At 36.6% G+C, this 21239-nt stretch overlaps 1 protein-coding gene across 2 annotated transcripts in view; it reads right to left on the reverse strand.

The window, feature by feature from the left end:
- ZC3H12B (zinc finger CCCH-type containing 12B) overlaps positions 1-21239 on the reverse strand; it is a 566523-nt gene that overhangs the window by 62217 nt on the left and 483067 nt on the right. For both annotated transcript variants that reach the window (XM_077887584.1, XM_077887583.1), the window contains one exon: positions 18179-18940. In XM_077887584.1, the coding sequence (XP_077743710.1) occupies positions 18179-18786 (608 nt within the window). In that variant the 5' untranslated portion in view covers positions 18787-18940. The remainder of the gene's footprint in view (positions 1-18178; positions 18941-21239) is intronic.

A 21239-nucleotide genomic window follows, 5' to 3' on the forward strand; every position in this document is an offset into this window, starting at 1 on the left:
GAAAATTATTCACCATGACCAAGTAGGATTTATCCCTGGGACACAAGGCTGGTTCAACACCCGTAAAACAATCAATGTGATTCATCATATCAGCAAGAGAAAAACCAAGAACCATATGATCCTCTCATTAGATGCAGAGAAAGCATTTGACAAAATACAGCATCCATTCCTAATCAAAACTCTTCAGAGTGTAGGGATAGAGGGAACATTCCTCGACATCTTAAAAGCCATCTATGAAAAGCCCACAGCAAATATCATTCTCAATGGGGAAGCACTAGGAGCCTTTCCCCTAAAATCAGGAACAAGACAGGGTTGTCCACTCTCAGCACTGCTATTCAACATGTTACTGGAAGTCCTAACCTCAGCAATCAGAGTTTGGTGAGTTTTTATAGATCTTAGATACTAGCTATCCGGTAAGACAATTTTAAATATTTTCTTCCATTTTGTAAATTGTGTTTTGGTTTTGTCAAATGTTTCCTTTTCTTTGCAAATGCTTTTTTTTTTAATCATGATGAAGTCCCAATAGTTCATTTTTTATTTTGTTTCCCTTGCCTTTGGAGACGTCTTGTAAGAAGTTGCTATGGCTGAGGTCGAAGAGGTTGCTACCTGTATTCTCCTCTAGGATTTCGACGGTTTCCTGTCTCACATTTAGGTCTTTTCATCTATTTTGAGTTTATTTTTGTGTATTATGTAAGAAAGTGGTCTATTTTCATACTTTACATGTGGATGTCCAATTTTCCCAAAGATATTTGTTGAAGACACTAAGGCAGTCTTTTCAATAAATGGTGCTGGGGAAAATGGGGAGATATATGTAAAAGAACTAAATTGAATCAGTTTCTAACACAATGCACAAAAATAAAAGAATGGATTAAAGATCTAAATGTGAAAACTAAAACCAACAAAGCTTAGAAGAGAACACAGGTAATAGTTTCTCTGACATCAGGTGTAGCAATATTTTTCTAAGTGTGTCTCTTCAGGCAAGGGAAGTAAAAGCAAAAATAAAGTATTTGGACTATATCAAAATGAAAAGTTTCTGCACAGCATGGAAGCCATCAAAAATATGAGAACCTGCTGAATGGGTGAAAATATTTATAAATAGGAGAAGTTAAGGTGTTAATATCCAAACTAAATAAAGAACTTATACAGATGGGTAGGAAATAAAAATCTGATTTTAAAAAATAAACAAAAGCCATAATGTGGAAGCAACCCAAATGCCCATCAGTAGATGGGATAAGGAAGATAGATATAGATAGGTATAGATATAGCAGATGAGGAAGATAGATATAGATAGGTATAGATATAGATAGATAATGGATAAAAAAGGATCTGTGACAACATAGATGGACCAAGAGGGTATTAGGGTAACTGAAATAGCTCAAACAGGGAAAGAGAAACACCATGTGATTTCACTCACATGTGGAATCTAAAAACAAATCAAGTGAATAAACAAAGAAAAGAGTCAGACCTATAAATACAGAATACAAGCTATTATTTCTAGATGGGAGAAGGTGTGGTGTTAGGCAACATAGGTGAAGAGGACTAGAAGATATAGGCTCCCATTTACGGAATGAATAAGTCATGGGAATAAAAGGCACACCATAAGAAACACAGTCCAGAATGTCTGCACCAGTTTATATATTCTCACCAACAGTGCAAGAGAGTTCGCCTTTATCCACATCCTCACCAACACTTGTTTCTTGTGTTGTTATCTCTAGCCATTCTGACAGATGTGAGATCTTATTTTACTTTTGATTTGTATTTCCCTGATGATAAATGATTTTGAGCTTCTTTTCATGTGCTGCTGGACATCTCTATCTCTTTGGAAAAATGTCTATTCATGTATTTAGCTCTTTTTTAATTGGATTATTCTTTTTGGGGTGTTGAGTTTTATAAATTCTTTATATATTTTGGATACTAACACTTTATCAAATACGTCATTTGCAAATATCTGCCCATTTCTTAGGTTGCCTTTTAATTTTGTTGATTTTTTTCTCCTTCACTGTGCAGAAGCTTTTTATCTTGATGATGTTCTCATAGTTTATTTTTTGTATTTATTTCCCTTGCTTCAGGAGACATCTAGAAAGAAGTTACTATGGCTGATGTCAAAGAGGTTACTATCTGTTTTCTCCTCTAGCATTTTTATGATTTCAGGTATCACATTTAGGTCTTTAATCTATTTCGAATTTATATTTGTGTATCGTGTAAAAAAGTGGTCCAGTTTCATTATTTTGCAGGCTGCCATGCAGTTTGCCCAACACCATTTGATCAAGAGACTGTCTTTTGCCACTGGGGATTTTTTTTCTTTTGTCAAAAATTAATTGACCATATAGTTGTGGGTCCTTTCTGGATTTTATATTCTGTTCTATAGATTGATGTGTCTGTTGTTGCACCTGTACCATACTTATTCTATAGCTTATCACTATAGCTTTCCAATCTAATTTAATGTCCAAAATTATGATGTCTCCAGCTTTTCTTTTTCAAGGTTGCTTTGGCTATTTGAAATCTTTTGTGTTTCCATAGAAATTTTAGGATTGTTTGCTCTAGTTTTGTGAAAAGTGATATAGGTATTTTGAGAGAGATTGCATTTAAGTGTAGATCGCTTTGTCTGGTATTGACATTTTCACAATATTTGTTTTTCCAAAACATGAGCATGGGATGTCTTTCCATTACTTTGTGCCCTTTTCAATTTCTTTAATCAATGCTTTATAGTTTTCAGAATAAAAGTGTTGAATAAACCAAAGTCATCTTTGGTTTATTCCACGAGAATAAAAACCAAAGTCACCTCTTTGGTTAGGTTTGTTCCTAGGTATCTCATGCATTTTGGTGCAATTTTAAGTGTGATTTATTCCTTGAATTCTCTTTCTGGTACTTCATTGTTGGTGCAACAGATTTCTGTATATTGATTTTGTATTCTGTGACTTTACCGAATTCAGTTTTCCGTGCTAGCAGTTTTTTGGTGGAATCTTTCAGGTTTTCTAAATAGAGTAGCATGTCACTTGTAAATAGTGAAAATTTTACTTTTTCCTTGCCAAATTGGATGCCTTTTACTTATTTTTGTTGCCTGATTGCTGCAGCTAGGTGTTCTATTGGTATGTTAAACAACAGTAGGGATCCCTGGGTGGCTCAGAAGTTTAGCGCCTGCCTTCAGCCCAGGGCGTGTTCCTGGAGTCCCAGGATGGAGTCCCTCATCAGGCTCCCTGCATAGAGCCTGCTTCTCCCTCTGCCTGTGTCTCTGTCTCTCTGTCTCTCTGTCTCTCTGTCTCTTATGAATGAATAAATAAAATCTTAAAAAAACAGTAAGTGTGGGTGCCTGAGTGGCTCAGTTAAGTGTCCAAATCTTGACACTCAGGTCATGATCTGAAGTTTGTGAGATTGAGCCCTGGGTCAGGCTCCGTGCTGTGTGTGGAGCCTGCTTAAGATTTCCTTTCTCCCTCCTCCTCTAACCCTTCTCCCACTCTCAACTCTCTCATATAAATCAATCAATTAGTCCATCAATCAATCTTTTTTTTCTTTTTTTTCAATCTTTTAAAGATTTTTTTAAAAATCTTTATTCAAAAAAAATAACAGTGGTGAGAGTGGACATCCCTGTCATGTTCCTGATCATAGAGAAAAATGTCTCCATTTTTTTCCCATTCAGGACGACCAGCTACTCTGGAAAACAGTATGGAGGTCCCTTAAAAAGTTAAAAATAGAACTACCCTACAATCCAACAATTGCCCTAGGAGATATTTACTCACAGAATACCAAAATACTAATTCAAAGGGATACATGCACCCTGATGTTTATAGTATCATTATCTACAATAGCCAAATTGTGGAAACAACCTGTGTGCCCACTGACTCATGAATGGATAAAGATATGGTATATACACACACACATATACAATATTACTCAGCCATAAAAAGGAATGAAATCTTGCCATTTGGAACAATGTGGATGGAGCAGACAGTGTTTTGCTAAGCAAAATATGTCAGAGAAAGACAAATCCCATATGATTTCACTCATATGTGGAACTTAAGAAACAAAGCAGATGAATATGGGGGATAAAGAGAGAGAGAGAGACAGACAGACAGACCAACAGAGAGACAGAGAGAGAGAGATGTAATCCAAGAAACATATACTTAACTAAGAGAATAAACTGACATTACCAGAGGGGAGGTGGGTGGGGAATAAATTGCATAGATGATTGGGATTATACAAAGAGTATACTTATAATGAGCACCAGGTGTTGTATGGAAGTGTTAAATAACTACATTTCACACCTGAAACTAATATTACACTGTATGATAACTGGAATTAAAAACAACTTAAAAAATATTGTCAATGATATTCTCAATACAGTGTAATACAATGATAATGTATCTGTGGTCAGATAGTAGCTACAGTGGTGGTAAGCATAGCTTAAAGTTTAAGGTTGTTGTATTACTATGATGTGTATCTAAAACTAATTTAATGTGTGTCAACCATAGTCAAAAAAATTCCTAAAAGCATGAAATCTTCCATGACTAAATCAGTAAGAAAGAGAAAATCTGATAACAATTACTAGTAATGAAACTGGATCGTTAATCAAAAGCCTCCCAGCAAATAAAGTCTAGGACCAGATGGCTTCATAGGTGAATTGTACCAAAATTTTAGACAGTTAATACTCATTCTTCTCAAACTATTCCAAAAAAATTGAGGAGGAAGGAATGCCTCCAAGCTCAGTCTATGAATCCAGACCTACCATGGTATGAAAATGAGACAAATTCACTTGAAAAAAATGGAGGCAAATGTCTTTGATGACTGTAGATGCAAAAATATTTAACAAAATATTAACAAACCGGGATCCCTGGGTGGCGCAGCGGTTTAGCGCCTGCCTTTGGCCCAGGGTGGGATCCTGGAGACCCGGGATCGAATCCCACCTCGGGCTCCCTGCATGGAGCCTGCTTCTCCCTCTGCCTATGTCTCTGCCTCTCTCTCTCTCTCTCTCTCTGTGTGTGTGTGTGTGACTATCATGAATAAATAAATAAAATCTTTAAAAAAAATATTAGCAAACCAATTCAACAAAACATTACAAAGATCATACATCCTGATTTTCTATGATTTGCTCCACGGATTTGAGGATGGTTCAATACCTGCAAGTCAATCAACTGACACACTGCATTAACAAAGTATAAAAATTATAGGATCATCTCGATAGATGCAGAAAACACATTTGATGAAATTTATCATTCATTTATGATAAAAAAAACTCTCAAAAAGTGGATGTAGAGGAAATGCACCTCAACATAATAAAGACCATATATGAAAAACACAGCTAACTTCATGCTCAGTGGTGAAAAACTGAGAGGTTTTGTTCTAAGATCAGGAACAAAACAAAGATGCCTACTCTCACCACTTTTACTCAACATAGCTTGGGAGCCCTATATACAGTAATTAGCAAGAAAAAACATAAAAGGCATTTGATTGGTAAGCAAGAAGTAGAACTGTCACTATTTGCAGATGACATGATACTTACTATATGTAGAAAACCCTAAATATTCCACTAAAAAAACAAAAGACCTAACAAAATGAATGCAAAAAAAAATTTGCAGGATACAAAATCAATATACAAAATTCTGTTGTGCTCCTATACACTAATAATGAACTACAGAAAGTATGAAAAAAACCTTTATAATTGTATCAAAAAGAATAGGGTGGCTCAGTCGTTTAAGCATCAGCTTTCATCTCAGGTCATGATTCTAGAGCCCTGGGATTGAGCCCCTCATTGGGCTTCCTGCTCAGCAGGAAGTCTGCTTCTCTCTCTGCTCTTCCCTATCCCCATGCTCTCTCTCTCTCTCTCTCTCAAATAAATAAATAAATAAATAAATAAATAAATAAATAAATAACATCTTTAAAAAATAACAAAATATGTAGGGATAAACTTAACTGAGATGAAAGGCCTTCACTATGAAAACTGTCAAACATTGACGAAAGAAATTAAAGGTGACATAAATTAACAGAAAGAATAGTGTGTTTATGGATTGAAAAAATGAACATTTTGGGATACCTGGGTGGCTCAGCAGTTGAGCCCCTGCTTTTGGCTCAGGGCGTGATCCTGGGGTCCTGGGATCGAGTCCCACATTGGGCTCCCTGCATAGTGCCTGCTTCTCTCTCTGCCTATGTCTCTGCCTCTCTCTTTCTGTGTCTCTCATGAATAAATAAATAAAATATTTTTAAAAATGAACATTTTTACAATATCCATACTGCCCCAAACAAATTCAATGCAATCCCTAACAAAATACTAACAGTGTTTTTCATGGAACTAGAACAAGTAATTCTCAAATTTGCATGAAAACACAAAGGATCCTGAAGAGGTAAAGCAATCTTGAAAAAGAAAAACAATGCTGGAGATATCACAATCCCAGATTTCAAACTATACTACAAAGCAACAGCAATCAAATCAAATCAGTATGGTACTGGCACAAAACTAGACACAGATCAATAGAATGTAATAGAATCCCAGAAACAAACCCATGTTGGGGGCGGACCTAAGATGACAGCATACTAGGAGGACCCTAGGATTGCCTTGTCCCTTGAACACAGCTAGATATCTATCAAATCATTCTGAATACCCAAGAAATCAACTTGACAGAGGACTAACAGAACAAACTGTACAACTAGAGGGAGAGAAGAGGTCACATTGAAGAAGGTAGGAAATGCAGAGGCATGGTCTAGAGGATAAACATCATGGGTGCTTGGGAGGAGAAGGAGCCCTGATCACAGAGAAAGACAAGATAGAGTGGAATGCACAAGGACATGAACAAGGAGAACACTTCCCCAAAACTGTTGGCTGGGAAAATGACAGAGGCTTATTTTTCTAAGTGTTTGTAACCAGCAGAGATCAAGGATTGGAGTTTTAGGAGTCAGGGGACTTGGCTGGAACAGAGACCTAAGGATGCTGACCTACTCCACCCTCAGCATAAACCAATTTCAGTAAACAACACAGCACTAACAGTGGCTGTCTAACTTGTTTACACCAAGTCCTGCCCCCCTGCACTCTGCTGGTATGGCTTTTCTCAGGCAAATGTGCCTAAGTACCAGCACAATGGGTCCCCTCCCCAGAAACCTCTGCATACACCACATCTACTGACTACAGAGACTGGCAAAGTTTCAGTTCTAGTGGAAGTGGCATTAGGTCTCATTTAGCAATCAGACCAGAGTACAACTAGTTAAAACTCACTACTTTGTAGCTAAGGTACAAACACTGCCCACTGCAGGCAAAGAAAGCCTCTACAGACTGCTGACCTGAGGAATAAAGCGGCCAAAACACAGCAGCAGGGTGGATGCAGCACACACCAGAGACATTATCTGAAGCACCAGGCCCTGGAAACTATATAACCTCTTCTTCATAAAGTCATTACTCTCAGGAGCAGAAAAAAAATAACAGGCAATTCTAACACAGAGAAGACAGAGACCTAGACATAATGCAGAAATAGTGGAGGAATTCACACCAAAAGAAAAAACAAGAAAAGGTCACAGCCAGAGATCTAATTGAAACAGATAAGTATTTTTTTTAATAAACAGATAAGTAATATACCTGATGCAGAATTTAAAGCAACAGTCATAAGGATAGTAACCAGGCTAGAGAAAAGCATGGAAAACATCAGAGAGACACTTACTGCAGAGATAAAAGAGCTAAAAAACAATCAGACAGAAATGAAAACTGCAATATCTGATATTTGAGACTGACTGGATGTAATGATCACAAGGAGGGAAGAAACAGAGGAATGAGTTAGTGATATACAAGATAAAGTTATGAAAAATAATGAAGCTGAAAAAATAGAGAAAAAAGAATGACAGAACACAGAGTAGACTTAGGGAACTCAGTGACTCCATCAAATATAATAACATTCATACTATAGGAGTCCCAGAAGAATAAGAGAGAGAAAAGAGGGCAGAAGGTTTATTTGAGGAAATAATACCTGAAAAGTTCCCTAATCTTGGGAGGAAATAGACATCCAAATCCAGAAGGCACAGAGAACTCCCATCAAAATCAACAAAAGCAGGCCAATGCCAATACATATTGTAGTTAAATTTGCAAAATAGATTTATAAAGAAAAAATCCTAAAAGTAGAAAGACAAAATAAATCCCTAACTTACAGGAAAAAAAAAAACATAATACTAGCTACAGATCTCTCCACAGAAACTTTGCAAGCCAGAAGTGAGTAGCATTAATATTCAATATGCTGAATGGGAAAAATCTGCAGCCAAGAATATTCTGTCCAGCAAAGCAAGTCCTGCATCAGGTTCCCAGTGGGGATCCTGCTTCTCCCTCTGCCTATGTTTCTGCCTCTCTCTGGGTCTCTTATGAATGGATGAATGAATGAATGAATTAATGGTTTCCCAGACAAATAAAAACAAAAGGAGTTTGTGACCATTAAAACAACCCTGCAAGAAATATTAAAAGGGACTCTGTGTGTGCAAAGGAAAGACCAAAAGTGTCAAAGACTAGAAAGGAACAGAGAAAAATTCTAAAAACAATGACTAAATAAGAAAGAAAATGTCACTAAATACATATCTATCAATAATTATTCTGAATTTAAAAAAAACACACTTCAATCAAAAGACATAGGGTGTAAGAACGGATAAAAAAACAAGACCCATCTATAAGCTACCTACATAAGATTCATTTTAGACCCAAAGACACCTGCAAATTGAAAGTGAGGGCTGGAAGAATATTTATCATGCAAGTTGATGACAAAAGAAAGAAAAATAGCCATATCTATATCAAACACACTTGACTCTAAACCAAAGAATGTAACAAAAGATGAAGGGCACTATATAAACAATAAAAGGGACTATCCAACAAGAAGATCTAAAAATTGTAAATATTTATGCCCCCAACCTGGGAGCACCCAAATATATGAAACAATTAATGACAAATATACAGGAACTCATTAAGAATAATACAGTAATAATAGGGGACTTTTAACACTCCACTGACATCAAAGGATAGGTCATTTAAGCAGAAAATCAACTAGGAAAAAAATGGCTTTGAATAACACAGTAGACCAAATGGACTTAACAGATATACTCAGAACATTTCATCATAATGTAGCAGAATACATATTCTTTTCAAATGCACACAGAACATTCTCCAGAATAGGTCACATACTGGGTCACAAATCAGACCTCAGCAAGTACAAAAAGATTAGATTCATACCATGGATATTTTCTGACCACAATGCTATGAAACTTAGTTAACCACAAGAAAAAAATCTGGAAGGATCACAAATACATGCAGGTTAAAGAACACTAAAGAATGAATGAGTCAACCAGGAAGTGAAAGAAGAAAAAAAAATACATGCACACAAATGAAAATTAAAACACAGTTGTCCAAAACCTTTGGGATGCAGCAAAAGTAGTCATAAGAGGAGATTCCACTCATCCTCTAGGATACGGTGGGGGAGATGGAGGGGGGGCACACTTGATGGCCAGCTTGGTGGTGGCAGAGCCAGCAAGATTCCTGACAGCCAGTTTAGAAAATCTCAGCCTACATTACAAGTGTTTGCATAAGTAACACAAGGAAAAGCAATGGCAGGAGAAGTTAAGATGGCAGAGGAGTAGGTGGCCCCCAAACTTGCATTGTCCCTCAAATACAGCTAGATAACTATCAAATCATTCTGAATACCCAAGAAATCAATCTGAGGACCAAGAGAACAAGACTACAAGTCTACGAGTAGAAAAGCAACCACCTTCTGGAAGGTAAGAGGTATAGAGAGTTGATTTGAGGGAGATAATAACTACAGATGCTGTGGAGAGGAGGGAGTCCTGCTTATAGAGACTACTACAAGGTATTATAAGCAGTGGAACACAAAATTGGGTTTTAGAAGTCCACTATTGCCAGGGTTGTGCCTGGCCTAAAGGTGCTCCACTGGGTAAGGAGAGTGGAGACTCAGGAACCAACAGCATAGTATGAGTACCCTCTGTGTAGCAAGAAGAACTGGTGTTATCGATAATGCTTCACTGTTCCCAGCCACAGGAGCAGGGATGCCCCCTGAGGGCAGTAAGCCTGGGGGGCCAGCTTTTTGGCTTCACTTTACAATAAACAAACCGATGCCCAATGATGCATCCACTTTCCTGGGGTGGATTGGCAAATGGCAAAAGCACAGCAAGGCCCTCTCCCAGAGGATCACTGGGGGTCTGCACCATAAGACTCCCTAAAATTTGGAGTTTTGAAACCCAGCAATGTGCTTAAGATAAAACACAGCACAGTGCTGCTTGGAAGGTGGATGGTTTGGACAAAGACAAGGGAAAGGCAGGGATCTGATGGAAGCCAGGAACACAAGAGGGGAGAGTGGGGGACATAAACTCCAAGTTCCGGGAGGAGTGAATGTGGGGTTAGGCCGCCATTTTGTATCCCACCCATAAGCAAGGACAGACCTCAGTGAGGTAAATAGCACCATCACGTGGAAAACGGAGCTGCTTACACCAAGCTTCACAAGCCTACATCCAGTAGGTGCATCTTCAATGGAGAAAGGAGGTCTGAGAATCAGTGTAATGGGTCCCCACACCAGAAGACAAGTACAAACCGCTCACCGGCATGAATTCTACTGATCATAGAGCAAACCTTCAGTTCTAAGGGAAATAGCTCCCTTTTCTATTTTTATTTTGTTTAATTTTTAATAGATTTTTTATTTTTAGATCTAGTTTCTTGTAACATGCAGACCAAAACACATAGTCTGGGAAAAAACAACAGAGGAATTCACCCCAAAAGAACAGAAATTGGAAGTAATAGTCAAGGATTTCATAAATACAATTATAATTACGACATCTAAACTGGGCACTTAAAAAATTATAAAGATATTTACTGGGACTGAAAAAAAGCATAGAAGAATCCCTTACTGCAGAGATAAAAGAGCTAAAATCTACTTGGACTGAAATTTAAAATGCTATAAACAAGTTGCAACCCAAAATGGATGACATGGCAAGGAGGGATGGATGAAACAGAGGAATGAATCAGTGATATAAAAGATAAAATTATGGAAAATAATTAAGCTGAAAAGAAGAGGGAAACAAACATAATGGATCATAAGTTAGAATTAGGAAACTCGGTAACTTCATATCATAGGATCCCTGAAGTTGAAGAGAGAGAAAAGGGGGCAGAAGGTTTATCTGAGCAAATTATAGCTAAAAATGTCCCTAATCCGGGGAAGAACAGAGACATCTAAATCCAAGAAGCACAGAGAATCCCCACTAAATTAAATCTGGCTAGTGCCAAGGCATATCAGAGTCAAATTCACAAAATACACAGATGAGGATAGACTCCTGAAAGCAGCAAAGGTAAAAAAAAAAAAAAGGTCCCTAAATTATAAGGGAAGACAGATCATGTTGGCATCAGATCTATCCACAGAAACTTAGCAGGCCAGAAGAGAGTGACAGGATATATTCAACATTCTGAATGGGAAAAATGTGTAGCCAAGAATACTGTATCCAGCAAGTCTGTCATTCAGAATAGAAGGAGAGATAAAAAGTTTCCTAGACAAAAACAAAAACAAAAACAAAACCCTAAAGGAGTTCATGACGAGTAAACCTACCTGCAAGAAATATTAAGGGGGACTCTTTGGGGAATAAAAGACCAAAAGCAACAATGACTAGAAAGAAATAGAGACAATCTACAGAAATGCCAACTTTACAGGTAACACAATGGCACTAAATTCATATCTTTCAATAATCACTCTGAATGTTAATGGACTAAATGTTCCACACAAAAGACATAGGTTAGCAGAATGGATTAAAAAATTAGATCCATCTATATGTTGCCTAAAAGAGACTCATTTTAGACCTAAAGACACTTGCAGATTGAAAGTAAGGGAATGAAGATCTATCTATCATGCTAATGGATGTCAAAGGAAAACTGAAATAGCCATATTTATCTCAGACAAACTAGATTTTAAAACAGAGTGGAACAAGAGATGAGGAAGGGCATTATATCATAATTAAGGGGTCTATCCATCAGGAAGATCTAACAGTTGTAAATATTTATGCCCCCAACTTGGGAATACCCAAATATATAAATCAATTAATAACAAACATAAAGAAACTCTGATAATAATACAATAATAGTAGAGCATTTAACATTCTACTTACATCAATAGACAGATCTTCTAAACAGAAAATCAACAAGGAAATAATGACTTTGAATGACACACTAGACCAGATGGACTTAACAGATATATTCAGAGCATTTCATCCTAAAGCAGCAGAATATACATTGTTTTTGAGTGCACATAGGACATTCTACAGAAAATATCACATACTGGGTCATAAACCAGCTCTCAACAAGTACAAAAAGATTAAGAGCATACAATGCATATTTTCAGACCACTCCTGTGAAACTTGAAGTCAACCACAAGAAAATATTTAGAAAGAACACAAATACATGGAGAGTAAAGAACATCCTACTAAAAAATTAATGGGTTGACCAATAAATTAAAAAGAAATTATAAACTATATGGATGTTCCAAAATACTTGGGATACAACAAAGACTGTCATAAGAGGGAAGTATATAGCAACAGCAGCCTATCTCATGAACCAAGAAAAGTCTCAAACACACAATATAGATCCAATAGGATCCAACAGTGCATTAAAAAGATTATTCACCATGACCAAGTGGGATTTTTCCCCGGGATGCAAGGCTGGTTCAACACTCGTAAAGCAATCAACATGATAGATCATATCAACAAGAGAAAAAACAAGAGCCATATGATTCTCTCAATAGATGCAGAGAAAGCTTTTGACAAAACACAGCATCCATTCCTGATCAAAACTCTTCAGAGTGTAGGGATAGAGGGAACATTCCTCAGCATCTTAAAAGCCATCTAGGAAAATGAGAATGTAATGTATGGCATAAGGAATATAATATTATATATATAATAGTCAATAATATTGTAATGACTTTGTAGGATGACAGATGGTAGGTAGGCTTATTGTGGTGACCATTTTGTTGTGTATATAAGTAACACATCACTACGTTGTACATCTGAAACTAATACAATATAGTATGTCAATTATTATTCAATGAAATGTCTAATTATTATAAGAGTAATGTATATTTATAATGTACAATGTGGAAAATACATAAAATATAAAGAAAAATCCTTGCAGGTTATGTTTTACTACCTCTCAGAGACAAACATTGTTAATATTTTGATACATCTTTTTTTAAAAGATTTTATTTATTTATTCATGAGAGACACAGAGAGAGAGAGAGAAAGGCATTGACACAGGCAGAGAGAGAAGCAGGCTCCATGCAGGGAGCCTGATATAGGACTCAATCCCGGGACTCCAGGATCATGCCCTGGGCCGAAGGCAGGTGCTAAACCCTGAGCCACCCAGGGATCCCATATTTTGATACATCTTTATTCTGATATACATTTTTATCATACTGAGAATTATCATGTTAAAAAATGTAAAATGCCTATAGCATTCCATTGAAAATATATTAAAATAATGCCACTAGTGCATTCCATGAATTGTACCAAATGCCTAATAGAAATCAGAATTCAGTTTTGACATTTTTGAAGGTAGTAAATGGTAAATGTCTGTTCAGGTCTTTTGCCCACTTTTAATCAAATTATTTATTTATTTATTTTGGCATTGAATTCTATGAGGTTTTTTTGAAAAAAATTATGAAGTCCTATATAAGGGCCCAGTATGAAAAGTTTAGTGCCAATAAATATTTGAGGAATGCGTAAATGAAAAAGTAGTAGCAAATAAAGTGACTCTTGCAAGATGACCTGTTCTAGCCCCAATTCACAAGATATTATTTTGCAATTGAAAAAGTTCGTATCTAAAAAAAAAAAAAAAAAAAAGAAAAAGTTCGTATCTAAAAATCTACCTAAAATGCAGTCTAAAGACCTGGACCTGCAAGTTACCAAGTGTCTTGGTGACAGTATATCTCACTTTGCTCTGCAACGGCTTAGATACATTTTATGATCCAGATTTTAAGCTAGATTCTGTCTAGTAGATGGATCACTGACATTTCCCTCTGCCCTTTCTTTAGGGTTTAAATGATGGCTTGGAAAAGCAAACTTATAGTCTAACCATGGTGCCATTATTAGGCTTGCTTGTTAAACACAGGTCTAAGCCTAGTATATCAATAAAACAAATACTTATTTCAAAAAAAATTCGGTTTTTCTCAGACTTAAAGAATATGATTTCATTTACATTTGAAAGCCTTAACTCCTCTGAAATGGATTTTTTCCCCAAGGAGGCAGTTTTCACAATTAGCATACCCTTTAGGATCTTAACATATATCAGTATGTGAATCACAGGTATACCACTACCGCAAATGTTAAGCAAATGTTGCAGACAAGGAACAAAGCATCATGGTTTCAATGCAGGCTCACATAGCACACTGAGAAACAGTAGATGTTGATATGTAGTTTGTCTAAGAAGTTTTAATCTTTTTAACAAGATTTTATTACTTATTTATTTGACAGAGAGAAAAAAAAAACAAGAGAGGGCATGCATAAGCACGGGGAGAGGCAAAGGAAGAAGTCAGCTCCCACTGAGCAGGGTGCTCCATGTGGGGCTTGATCCCAGAACCTTGGGATCATGACCTGAGCCCAAGGCAGACATTTAACCCAGTATGCCACCAGGCGCTCCTAGGAAATACTAATCTAATGATAAAACTACAACTAACCAATGGGGAAAAGAAGCCATATTTAGATTAATAGCACTAACAAATTCATAAGCAGACTATGGCACTGAACTTTGACCATGTGAAATGTGATTGCAGGATAAATGGGACTCATCAGTAACTAATCTAGTCAGAAAAGGAAAGAGATACTAACAAGGACACAGCTGGAAATTTTAGAAAATCATGTGGCCTACTATGCACTACTTTAATATGCTCCTAAAAATAAGGTTTAGTGCTGCTTTTATTTTGCTTCATTTAAATTGGGTGAGCAATCTTTAATTTTGCAAAGCAACTCCTACAGAAGACAAAAGTCCATCTTCCTATCAGTATGACAGTTTGCTACTGGCATAGACTAGATATGTTGAAACCAATTACCTTGGTAATTAATCTCTTCAGTATTCCTTACAAAGCAAAGGAATCATACTACAGTATCTTTTATAACCAGCAATGCTCGAACAGAAGTCCAAAGACAAGGAAGGTCTTATATTACCATGAAGTCAAAGTCCTCAAACAAGTCCTGGGTTCTTATCATCCTTACATTTGAAACAAAACAAAACAAAACAAAACAAAACAAAAACACTTAAAGAAGTATAGGCCTTGGGAAATTGGTCCAATATAAGGTGTTTTGGATGGTTTAGTTTCGCAGATCCCGTAACTCTTACGCTCAGAAATTACTCTGGTTTTTGCCTATTAGGAGAAGAGCAGAGTTACCATTGGCCCTTTGAACATAGAGATCACCTTCTGCTTTTCACTGGGCCACTGCCTCATTCTGATTAGTTTATTATTGTGCACAAATCATTTAAATTTCTTGTTGCTCTGATTCTAGTTTTCCTAAGTGAAACAGGCGAGATGTCTAACCTACTTCACCCACCTTGTAACTATGCAGCCATGATTTAAAAGTTTGGAAAAGGAAATCTGTAAATGTATTCTCTGCTACCAGGAAGAATGCTAAATATTCTTTTAAGATTGCATTTATTTATTTGAGAGATAGAGCGAGAGAGAGCATTAGAGCTGGGGGAAGGGCAGAAGGACAAGCTGACTCCCCACTGAGAGGGGAATCCAAGGTGGGACTCAATCCCAGGACCCTGAGATCAAAACCTGAGCCAAAGTCAGACACTGACTGAACCACCCAGGCGTTCCTCAAATATCCTTAATAATACTAATAGTCACAGACTATTGCATTATATTGTCAAAGATTCATTGGAGTCAGATTCAGATTTTAATACAAGCATTGTCATTTATTGCTGGCATAACCTTGGGCAGTTATTCAACCTCTCTGAGCCTAATTATTCCCTTTTTGTAAGGTTTTTAGTGAGGATTAAATCAGGCATACAAAAGTGCCTGACACTTGTGATGAGCAGTGGGTATCATAGGTAAATGATGAATCACTAAATTCTATACCTGAAACACTGTATGTTAATTAACTAGAATTTAAATAAAAACTTGAAAAAAGAAAAAACATAACAGATATTTATAAATGTTAGTTTCATTTAATTCACTTGAAACCAGAAGACTTAAATTCAAGTTCCCACTTTGCTATTTTACTATACTATATCAAATGACCTCAAGAAAATCATTGAACCTTGATGAACTCTAGTTTTCTCAACTGTAAAATATTGTTGCTGTGAGGATTAAATAACTATATACTAAAGTGTACCTCCAGATAGCCTGTTAAGCAACTCCTGCATAGAGTAATAGTATTCATAAGACTTGTGCTATCCCTACTTTCTCTGTAGGAGCATCCAATAGTGTACTATGTGCTGTGAGGAAAACAAGGGAGGCATAAAATAAGGCCCTTGCTTTCAAGGACAATGGGATAATCAAATGAAAAACTTGTTAGTCTAAGGCTTCTTACTTATGTTCTGATTGTGTACAGTCTTATATTCCAACGAGTTCATCAAGCAATGATAGACTCAGTAGGAAACAGATTCCTGATCATTGGGAATTTTAAAAAAAGATTAATTTCTTTATTTGAGAGAGAGAGAGAGTGGGGGAGGGGCATAAGGGTAGAGAATCTCAACTGACTCCTCACCTGATGTGGGGCTTGATCTCATGACCCTGAGATCATGACCTGAGCCAAAACTAAGAGTCAGATGCTTAACCCTGAGATCATGACCTGAGCCAAAACTAAGAGTCAGATGCTTAACCGACTGAGCCACCCAGAAGCCCCAAACATTGGGAATTTTTTTTAACATTGGGAATTTTAAGCCAAGCTGGATGACAACTCATCTTATAAACAGAAGGAGGTTTTTATTTTGATGAAGTCACTATAGTTTATTTTTGCTTTTGAAAAAAAAAAGCAAAAAAGAAATGGAAGTGGGATTCCTGAAGATCTCTGACATGAAATAAAAAACTATATGAAAAAATATGAAATAAAGTATGAAGGCACTCTTGGTTATTACTTTATTATTGCTGCTATAGAAAAATCACCATACATTTAGTATCTTAAAATAACACCAATTTGTTTATTTTTAGTTTAGGAGGTCAGAATTCTAAAATCCATTTTCTCACAAGGCTGTGTTGCTTCTGTAGGCTTCAAGAGAGAATCTGTTTCCTTGCCATTTTCAGTTTCTGGAGGTTGCCCACATTCCTTGGTTCATGGCTTCTTTCTTATATCATCTGACCTCTTGTTTCAGTCATCACATCTACTACTCATTCTTATCCTGCTGCCTCCTTTTCTCTTATAACGGCCTAGTGTGATTACAGTGAGTCCACCTTGATAAACCAGGATAATCTCACCTATCTTAAATCCTTAACTATCAAACCTGCAGTCACTTTTATCATTTAAGATAACATATTCACAGATTCCAGGGATTAGAATGTGGACATCTTTCAGGGGCTATTGTTCAACCTACCATAGGTACTGTAGCTAAGAGATAATCAATGGGATTTAAAAAGTCATGATGGTAGTTATGGAGGCAGTACATCCTAAGGTATGAAGATAAGGAGGCGGTCACTCCTACGTTGGGAAATGACATAAGCACAAGAAGTGGGGGTAGAAACCAGCATAATTTATATGAGGCTATTAAAAAGACTGATGTAAATGCAGTAGGTGTGAAAAATACAACCTACTGGGAGGAGAGAAAGGTTAGATCACAAAGCCAGGCAAAAGAATCCAAATTTGGTAGAATGGCAATTGAGAGTTACCACAAGCTCCCAAGTGAGCCCCCACATGATGTTACGAAAGCAGGATTCACGGGACGATTGGTCCAGGCAAGCAAATGGAAGAGGAACTCCATGAGGAACAAAGATTGAATGATTGTGTCTCTACTGAAACATCACTGATGTCTAAGCTGATTTTTAGAGTACCTGAAAATAAATTGCCAACAATTTCAAGGGAGAGAGAAAGGGCCAAGGCAGGATCATTTTAGTCTCTCTCCACCTACTAGAGCACAAGCCACAGACAACAAACAAGGGCCTCTCATAGCACTTTGCGAAGGAAGATGATTTCTATGAGTTTAAGGAAGTTTATTTTTTTCTTTTTTAAAAGAGCAAAAATATACCACACTTACCTCATTGCCACATTACTTCCATCTATAACAACTGGTCTCAAATTTTCACTGTTGTCTATTTCATCTTCAAGAGACAGTTCAGGGCTTGCAATCTCTCTGGAGCTGGGACCCCGAGGTACTAACAGACTCAAGCTGACCTGCCCTTCCGAATCACCTTTGTTCCCAAGTCTGACAAGCTCTGCCAACACATCATTAATAAGTGATTCTGGGCCCAGCTTGTTCAATACTGATTGAATCTGTGCCTCTGCATAGCCTAGCTTTAGAGCAAACTCCATCTTGGCTTGATATTCCTTTTCCAAGTCAAGCTTCCCATCTTGTAGAATGCTGCTCTGGGAGAAGCTTGGATGATCTAAGCAGGGTGATCTATAGAGCTGACGGTGTGGCTTAGAGGGAATCTCCTTTTTTTTCAACTGAGCATCTCCAGGTTGGTAGCAATTGTCATTGTTGCTGCTCTTAAGGTTCATCTGTTCAGGGTCACTTTCAGAGTTCATCCACTCTTCAGAATCTGCATTGCTCTGCTCCATGCTGTCCTGTTTAGACTGTTGTTTCTCTTCCTTGGAGGCACTCTTCTCCATTTTTGGCGTCTCCACTGCAGCTGTGGCCGTCATCCCGTTCAGTGGGCAGTCTGAGATGTAATTCACTCTTTCCTTTTAGCCCGTGTGGTATCCACATACGGTTACATTCCTTTGTGGTAAAATGTGGTGATAGTGATGGTGCAAGAGTTTGCCTGTTTGATTTGGTATGTTCAGATGTTACCAGTACCTACAAATAAACAAATACACCACAATCATTTTTAGTAAAATTCTGGAAAAGCATTTCAGAATGCAGAGGTTTCTTTGTAAGAAACTACAGACTGTACGACATTTTATTTTTGTGCTTCAAATGATTGGACTCATCTTCCAATAAAAAAAGAAAGACTCCAGTTCTTTAATAATTCCAGGCATAAAAATTTCAACAGTGGCAATAATGCTGTTATTCTCCTTCTCTTCACAAAATAAATCACACTATGTTTAACTGCCAATCATAACTTTGAGAAAAATAAAAAAAAATGGCATCTCAACGAGAGGAAAGAATATATATAACTTTGAAAGGACTCTCTTTTATCCTTTCTGCTGGGTAAATGTTCCCAAATCTCACACCAGATCCTTCTTGCTAAAGCTGAGTTCCACTCCTGAAGAGCACAACATCTCCAGCACTACTCATTGCAAAATATCAGGGACTCTATCTACAAGGTAAATTAGAAAACCATAAAATTGCTTTAAAATAATTGAAGAAGGTATAAGGTGACAAGTAGATGTGCTCCAGAATTTTTAAAAAAGGGTCTATGTACACTTATGAATTGTATCTGCAGCCTCTTTTATTTATTGCAATTTCATTTATTGTATTGTAAAGAGGAGAAAGTTAAGTCAACTTGCACAATAAACCAAAACATTTTTAAAATAATGTTAATTACAGAAGATAATCATGGACAATTTTATTTTTGAACTCCTCCTCTCATCTACTACATTGGTTCCCACAGGTTTCAGTTCTAACTTGGCTAAAGTGTTTTTTTCTTAGCCTGAGCCTTGGTTTCCTGATATACAAAAAGAGAATATTTACCTCACAGGACAAGGATTATGTAAGATGAATAAGGAAAGTGCTTTAAAAAGTGAACAGAACATATGGTAAGTTCTCAATATATGTAAAGGGCACAACAGATACCATCAAAGGACTGTTGATTTTTAAAGAAGTCTGACAGTGAGGCAAAGTCTGTAGACCTGTGATCACTGACAAACTTTCCAGACAGCAGCAGTGTTCACTAATCTAAAACCAGATTATGTAACCAATGTATTGGGGTTTTCCAGTTACCCTTTAGTAGTATTTATACAAACAAGAAGAGAGTCCACTAATAGCTCTATCTAAAAATAATATGGTTAACTGCATGTGTACATTAGGAATATCACATTTGGAAACATTATATGCACACATAATAGATATCTCAGAACTGATATTTAGGTAGAGTATGACTTCCATAATGATTATGCTATCACTTGTGACTTCAAAATTTTTCCCTTAATGAATATTAGCCAATGTGTAGACATCAATTTCACTTTCACTTCTCTATAATCTCTTATTTGAATTTTGAAGTCTATTTCTTTTATAAGTTCCACATTTACTATCTGACTTACATTTCATTCTCTTCAAAATAATTTCTAGTGCACATAGGACATTGGGATTTTCCCCTTGCATTTATTTGAAGCTCAAGGGTCACTTAAAAAGATCTGTTTATAAGACTAACTGTGTATTTTCTTGGCAAACGAGAGGTACCTGCAGAAGATTCTTAGTTAATGGATAATAGAATACTTTTCTCTATTCTCTTATATTTTGCTCTGTCCAAATTAACATTGATGTGAGCACCTTTACCATGTTCATGTATAAAATACATTACATGATACATACAGTACATATTTGTATATAATAGTAAATTTAAGGTCAGAAAAAATCCCACAACATAGGAAATCCTTATTGTAATACCTAGTTTTTATTAAGAAAGTTTCCTACTCAATAATCTAAAGCAGAAGAGAAATAAATGACTTAGCAAACATAAACTTGGATTTACTTTTCAAAGATTTAAGAAGATTTTAAGAAAAATGTTTGACAGTCTGTCCTAAAACCTGCGTATGTGTGTAGGTGTCATGTGTTTTTTGTGTTTCTTTGTTAAACAATAGAAGCTTCTTGAGGCAAAGAGGGAAGGAATGCTTTTCATTTGAAAGAATAGTCACTGAGTGCCAGACACTGAAATAAGCCCTGGGTCTAGAAAGAGAAACCAGGATTGATCCTGTCTTCAAAGAACTTCCAAACTAATTGGCTCTAGGAAGTGCTAAAACAATTCTGTAGAGGGTGGTCATTTATTATTTTCTGAGCTGGGACACTTTTGAGAATAAGAATATTATTAATAATTATCTCAGATCATTAGGCATAAATTAGATATTCCCAGGCAAACCTGGATGTTTGGTTGTCCTTCAAGTTACTTGAAAATTTCCATTCACGTACAAAAGAGGGAATGTTAAATTTTGTCAGT

Source organism: Canis aureus, chromosome X, assembly GCF_053574225.1.
Source record: "Canis aureus isolate CA01 chromosome X, VMU_Caureus_v.1.0, whole genome shotgun sequence".
Classification (NCBI taxonomy): Eukaryota; Metazoa; Chordata; class Mammalia; order Carnivora; family Canidae; genus Canis; species Canis aureus.